The sequence below is a fragment of the Pinus tabuliformis genome, chromosome 4_1 (assembly GCF_031772625.1).
Source record: "Pinus tabuliformis cultivar Carrire ecotype Pingquan chromosome 4_1, CPIR1, whole genome shotgun sequence".
In the NCBI taxonomy this organism is placed as follows: Eukaryota; Viridiplantae; Streptophyta; class Pinopsida; order Pinales; family Pinaceae; genus Pinus; species Pinus tabuliformis.
In genome coordinates, this window is record NC_142303.1 from 759,165,837 (window position 1) to 759,173,509 (window position 7,673).

General features: G+C 32.8%; 1 protein-coding gene across 2 annotated transcripts; it reads left to right on the top strand.

The window, feature by feature from the left end:
• The first annotated feature begins 3,730 nt into the window (after positions 1-3,730).
• Positions 3,731-5,606, top strand: LOC149178374 (uncharacterized). Of its 2 annotated transcripts, none has more exons than XM_089423639.1 (2): positions 3,731-3,842; positions 3,981-5,606. In XM_089423639.1, exon 2 carries the CDS (start codon positions 4,513-4,515, stop codon positions 5,314-5,316), a length of 804 nt encoding a protein of 267 aa, XP_089279765.1. In that variant the 5' UTR covers positions 3,731-3,842; positions 3,981-4,512; the 3' UTR covers positions 5,317-5,606. The 2 variants fall into 2 exon arrangements, with proteins under 2 accessions (XP_089279765.1, XP_089279766.1); XM_089423640.1 differs by having other exon boundaries at positions 3,733-3,853.
• The last annotated feature ends 2,067 nt before the right edge of the window (positions 5,607-7,673 follow it).

Below are 7,673 nucleotides of genomic sequence, written 5' to 3' on the forward strand. Positions count from 1 at the left end.
CAACAAGGGGCTTAAGCTTTTGGGCTAAATGCTTAGCAAGAAGATAAGTTGGCCCTCCTATCGTGTTGACAATGGGTCTCAGAGGAGCCCATTCCTTATGAATCTTTGGCAGACCATAGATTCTGGGGGTAAGAGGGCAACTTTCAATAAGCTTATGATTGAACGCGCTGACCGAGCTACTAGCCTTTATAACAAGAGCCACACTTTTGGAAATCTTCTTCAGGGAATCCTTGTTGAGTTACTCCTGCTATTATGGAGGATCACAAAAACTTGAATACAGAAATTAATAATTTTATTATCACCACTATAAAATTAATTTATATAAAACACAATTATTATATAATTTTTAAAAATTAAAACAACATCAATTTATTTATTAATTATTTTATTTTAATACTTATTAATAATATATTACCTCAACCTTAAACCTAAACATTCAACTAAATAAAACCAATTATAAACAAAGCATAATTATTTTATTTTAATAGTTATTAATAAAATATTATCTCAACCTCAAACCTAAACATTCAACCATATAATTATAAACAAAGCATAAATCCCTCTAGGAAGAAAGTTATAAACGTGTCTCATACGTACGCAGCACACGCATTCAATGCGATTATTACTTTTAGTTAATTATGATATTAAGATATAATCTTAATTTTCTTATAAATTCTTTAAATTTTTATTTAAAAGAATTAATAAATTTAAATATTTAATTTTATGAATTTAAAAAAAATCTAAATTTAATGATATAATTAGTGAAAATTGTAAAATAAATTTTGAATAATAAATAAATTCAATAGAGTATATGATTGACATTTGTTTAATTCATTTAAATTATGCAATTTTAATAATAATATTTACCATTTTAAAAAAGAGGTTTGAAAAATCATGTTTTTAAATCACCAGATTAAGAAGGCATTGGAAATTATTATTTTTTTATATATATTTTGTGGCATATTCAGTTCCAGAAGTAACTAAGTAAACTTAAACTTCTTATGGGGCGGCCGAGCATACCAGTCAAAATTTCACCTTGTGAGCATGGACTCTATCTCAAGGCCAAAAAAGGCAGGTGGATGGGGCCTTCTTGACATGAAATGCTTTGGAAAAGCGCTCATCTGCAAATCCCTTCACAGAGGCATCTTTGGTAGCAGTCCGTGGAGTACTCTCATCAATCAGAAGTATCTCAAAGGCCGAAATATAGCATACTGGTACAGAAGGTCCACTCTCGGCATCAGATCAGGTTCCTCCATTTGGCTTTGCTTCAGGAAAATTCAATCCTTTTTTATGATGAATCTAAAATGGACTATCTTTTCTGGCACAAGTGTCTTCATTGGTATTGACCCTACCCTGCACAACCTAGAATCCATGATCCCACCGCCATTACTCTCCTTTTTCCATTCAAGGGGTCTTTTTACCTGGGACAAGCTCATTCTCACATGGTCCTCTCAGGAGCCTATCTGGAAAAACGACCTCCAATTGGCCTTACCCCCCCCCCTCCGCCCCCTATGGCTCTCTTTTACCAACCGATTCACTCACAGCGAAATCACTCAAATGGGGACAATGGATGAATTGATTTGGTCAACTGGGAAATCAATCCATCCCATTTCTGTCAGGAACCTCTACACAACCCTTTCCCCTCACTCTCCGCCTTCCTCCCCTACCTTCCCTGCCAAGCTCTGGAAAGCCCACTGCCCTCTCAAGTCCATCCTTTTCTCATGGCTTCTTTTCTCCAACAAGAACCTCACCTGGGAGGTCCTTCAAAAAAAAGGTTGGCACGGTCCTAGCAGGTGTCAGCTATGCTCAGCTGCGGCAGAATCAAATTATCATATGTTCTTCGACTGTACCGCCTCCACTGCAATCTGGTATGACCTCTCTCTGACTTATGGTTTTCCTCACCGATCTTTTGCTTCTGTACAGGATGGTTTCTTATGGTGGAGCGCCCAATGTCCCTCCTGGCATGCTCTTTTCATTCTCACCTGCTGGCATCTCTGGAAGTGGCGGAATGGTCGTATTTTCCAAGGCTGTTGTCTGCCTCTTATCTCCATCTTGACTACAATTTTGGGGTTCATGCTTTCTCTGGACTAAGCGGGCTCTCCTATAAGCCCTATTATCTTTTTATGCTCCAGCAATGCGCTCCAATATGTAAAATCTTTGCGCTCTATCTGAATGAGCTCCCTCAGAACTGTTATATTTCGTTACATTTTTGGACAGTTTTCTACAGAACCTATTTGGGGAATCAGTTATTCCCTTTTCACTATGATTTCTCTATTATGGCTGAGGTTTTGAACACATATGTATATCTTGATCTTTATATATCCTTAATATAATCCATACTGATTTTTCTCTCTGAAAAAAAAATATTTTTATTATAAAGTAGTTTGTGTTCATAATGGAACATTTTGACCTTTATATAAAAAGTAAACTTTTAAATTAGCAACAAACCGCTGGAATACATTTCACTATAACCGCCACAATAATAACCAGTAAACGTAAAGTTTTTCGCGCCTTGATTCCTGTGTCATAATGGCTGATTAATTTTTTTGGTCCCGGATAAGATGGCGAGGATCATAATATCCATACTGTTTGTAAATTATCGACTTTCATGATTGCCTACGTATATATACACACAATATATATATATTTTCTTCACAAAGTCGTCCAGGATGTGACTGACACTAAATTATAATTAAGAGTATAGTTCAGTGTTTATACCACTGACATTTGCATTCCATTAACAAATAAATTAATTAATTATTCCTTCTTGTTTTGTCTCGGCTCTCACTGCAAATGAAATTCTTCCACTCCATTACAGTATATAGTGCACGTCTATTCCTTTGAATTTGCCTGCCTCTGGACACATTATATTATATATATATATATATATATATATATACCTGCTTAAGAATATATATATATATATATATATATCATCCAAATGGTTGGTTGTATGAGCTAGTAATTCAATAATATGTTTCGTATACTTTCTTCAACTCGCTTATCACGTGCAAGCAACAACTAGGAGCACCTCCAACAAAATGGCCTGCACAACAGTTTGACAGACATATTTATATTATATGTGCCCTTCCTCTCTAGGGAACTTACCCACACATGTACTGTAAATACATGCACCCAAGGGCAATTCTTTACATTCACAAGCCTTGTCTTTTCATGTACTGTAAATACATGCACCCAAGGGCAATTCTTTACATTCACAAGCCTTGTCTTTTCAATAACAAAAGGTAATAAAGCCTGCTTCTGGAACCACAACTTCATTAACCAAATATAAAAGAGACAATTTTTTTAAGTGGGCAGTGCTTTATGACTCATCCCAGAGCCATCAATGGCAGTGATTGATTAAGGAATATTTTGGTGGCCAATATTCTTCACTTGGGCATTTTTTCACATAGTTCGAAATAATACAAAATTGAAAACGAACATAAATTTTTGTTGGTATAAATGATTAAAAAATTGAAGATTATAAATAATTTTCTTACACTTGCAGGAAAGATATAGGTCCTGCATAAATAAAATACTCCTGCTGCACTATTCATGTGCACTGTCCTCTTTTTCGATGTCTAGAGCTCTGTGGATTATCCATTTGTCCCCCCTTTTGAGACTTCCTCTTTTATGTGGGTCCCATTGGGAAAAATTGATGCTTATGCCTTTTCTGTGATTGTCTGGCCTTTCGCTCTTTCACATGGTGACATTCCACTGATAAACCGCCATAAATACATGATCTGCTTTTATCCAATATACTATTCTCTTCTTCAAGCTTTTCTTGGCTACTTGTTGCTCTGGGGTTTTATGCTGTCCATGCCCTGGTTGTGTTTCTCTCTGTAAGCATTTGGTCTGTTTATGGACTTTGAATTACATTTTGATCTTTTATTTTGAGTTGTGGACTTTGAATTATATTTTGATCTTTTATTTTGAGTTGGACAACTTTTGAGGTTAATCAAAGCTCCATGATTGAGCAGATTTTAGAGGTCTGCACCACCTACTAGCTCCAGCATTCAAGGCTCATTTTGATCATGTATTTTGAGACAAATTTTGAGGTTAATCAAAGCTCCATGATTGGGCAATTTTTGGAGGTCTGCACCACCTACTAGCTACAGCATTCAAGGCTCTTCAGCAGGGTTGGTTTAGTTCTGTTTGATAGTCAAATATAGGAGAGTTATGTGAATACTATCATTTCAGTAGTTGTTCAGAATAGCTTTTCTGTTGGGCAGCCAAATATTCTACCTATGTTCACCATCCTACTGAAGTTCTTCCACGTAGTTCTTCTATTCCATTGCTGTATATGCTTTTGGCTCTGTGGTACAAGCCTTTTTTAAATTTTCAACCTTGTTGCTAGTTACTATAGGACTGTATCTTTTGGATTTCCCTGTCAAAACTCTCAAACTTTGTCTCTGAGATTATTTCAGGTCTTAATACCTTAGCTGGTCAATTGGACATATTGTGCTGTCTGCAATCCAAATTGATTCTTTGAAGGCAGCAAAAGGATCTGCCATGGAGTCAGAAATTGCAGCAGAAGCAGCATTTTCATATTTTGGATCTGACAGAATGAATATTGAGACAGAATCTGAAAGGTTTGTCCAAGATTTTCCCTCTTTAACATGGCTGCAGTCAAATCAGATGCTTATTTCTCATTCAAACCAAATGAGCATCCTCAAAGACTCTGCAGACCCAATCCATCCAGCAGAATGCAGCAGAGAAATATGTGATATGGGAAGTACCCAATACAACAATATGAATTTTTCTGCCAATCTGGATGCTTCTGGGGCGAAAACTGCAGTGTCCACAAAGAGATCAATGCCTATTTCTGTGGACAAAAGGTACCCAATTCAGGATTCATTCCATTCTCTTGGAAGCAATTGGGAGGCCATCTCAAATTCCCAGAGCAATTCAGCTTCGGATGAAGCAGATGACCAGCAAGCAATAAACGTGAGGAAGAAGAGAAGGATGTTGTCTAACAGAGAATCTGCAAGGAGGTCTCGGCTCCGGAAACAACAGCACTTGGACGAGCTAAGGGCACAGGTGGCTCATCTGAGAGCAGCAAACGGGCAGATAATGAACAATTTTAATATTGTTTCACAGCGTTATGCTCAGATTACAGAGGAGAACCGCCTGTTGAGCTCAGAGGCGGTGGAGCTCAGCCAGAAGCTCGAGAGCTTACGCCACACAATAAATGTTCAGTATCATGGTGCCTTTAGAACTATGAGTATTGAAAACGGGAATTGCAGCGTTGCGCACCTGAGCTCAGAATTAAGCACCATTGCTCAGTCCCTGTTATCTCCCGATCTCTTGTTATGAGTCATAGAGCGTTCTTAAAGTTATCACGTCTGAATACTGTTTTTTAAATCATGGATTAGGTATTTGGTTGGATTTTGTACATGGGACAACCTCGTAAAACCCTATGGCTTCAGAAAAATCAGGCGCTGTGGGCAGAAAAAAAATAGAGGACAGGGCTTCCCATCGAATCTTTATAATCTTATCGAGATAATATTTTGGGTTGTTATGTAGTTTCAACAGTTCAATAAATGTACGTAGAATCATTTGACGATCCTGAATCATAAATATAAATTAATGGATAAATACTTAAATTTTACAATATTATGTTTATGGATTTTGGAGAGAAAGTGTTTGGTTAAGGTTTTTTTTGGTGTAAAGTTAATAGGTTTAATATTATGTCGATTTGGTTTTGGATAGATAATGTTTTGTTAAGGCATTCTTTGATGTGAAGTCACCAGGTTTAATATTATGTCTACAAGTTTTGAGTAGACTCTGCTCTGTTAAAATACTCTTTAATGTGAAGTTATTCGTTAATTCCCCATCCCAATTAAATTAATATAATAGACATAATAAATGTATAGTCTTACCAAACTTAAAAAAAACAATAACAATATTGCAATTTTTTTAAAAAATAAAATTAAATATTCATCCTAAATATGTATTTCATTATTAAAAAAATTAACTAATTTAATAGCAACATTTTATTATTTAACATATACATGTTGAATTAAAATTATATTAATTTTATCATTATCTTAAACTTTTCCAATTATTCCTTCATCTTAACACATACTTTGCACCATAAAAAAATTCACGCGAAGCAATACGAGCGTGTATGGGAAAACTAAATGTAATGATTTTCCTCTTTTAAAAAAGGAAAACTAAATGTAATAATTCATTGCCATATAGAAATAAAACAAAATGTAATGATTTTCCTCTTAAAAAACGAAAACTAAAAGTAATGATTCATTGCAATATAGAAATTAAAAACCCAGAGTCGAAAATTCGCGAATAAAATTTAGCTTCTTGGAAATTTTATTTAAAAGTAATTAATAATTATATTAATTTTAATAATATATCATTTTGAAAAGAAGAATTTTAAATTATTTTATAATTTATTTTAATGTTATATATTTATTTCGATTAGTTTAGTATTGTATAAACAAGGGTAATATAGTAACTAATATTGGTTGTTTAGTTTAAACATAGTTTAATTAAACAAAAAATTTAACAAAGACAAATATTTTATCGCAAAAATAAAATAACTAATAGAATATTGTATTGTTGAATGTCATGACCATTAAAAAATATGATTAACTATTATTGTTTATATTAACATACATATATTTATATGTGTGTGTGCATTTTTATTAATACATATAATTGTTTATAATTATATTTATTAAAATATATTTTTAATATAACAAAAAGTCACTTTAAATTGAAAATATTGTGAAAAAATTATAATTCATGAAAATAGAAATAATAAAAAAATTAAAAAATTAAAAAAGTTAAATAAAAAAGAAATAAAAAATTAGTAATTAATAGAAATGGAAGTTACTAAAAAACTCATTATAAAACCTCAACCAGTGACTTTACAAATAAATAAATTTAAATAATAACAAATAAATAAAAATCGAATTTCTGATGTTAAACTATAGATAAGTGTCATATATTTTTGGCCAAAAACAAACTAATACTTACAAAACTGAAATAATAATAAAAATTACATTTACAAAATGTCATTAAATATATTAATAACTAGATTATAAATAAAGAATATAAGATATTTTAATTAGAATGAGAAGTTTGTATTTATATGTAAGTTTGCTTTGGATTCTAACCAATATATTAAGTAGTGCATAGTTTTATTTTCCAAAAAACATCTTCAGTTCTTTTATTTAGCAAAACTGTTTTTTTTAAGGGACTTCAAACTCATAACAAAAAATAGAGTTTTATAGGTATATACCTTATACCTATAAAACTAATCCACCAAAAAATAAAATTTAATTTACATGCCATATGATTACTAATTGATAATGCAATCATTAATAATTGTGTAGTGTCAATCCATTTAGCTCTACAGAACATGAGAGGAATCATCTGCCATTGATTTTTAAATCTCCCAATCTTAATTTACAACCTTCTTTAATACACAAGTGAGCATATTTATTGACATCACAAAAAACATGGAAATATGTTATTGAAGATAACTCTTTGTTGCTTTCCTAATTCTTTTCATAAGAATTTTTAATATTTTGTCCTAAGAGTTTTTCACCAAATGCTAAATACAAAGGGAGTCTCCCACAACAGTGAGAGAAGCTACCTGATTTTCTTTGGCTAATTGAATCTAATGGTAGAGGTCATAAGCTTTAACT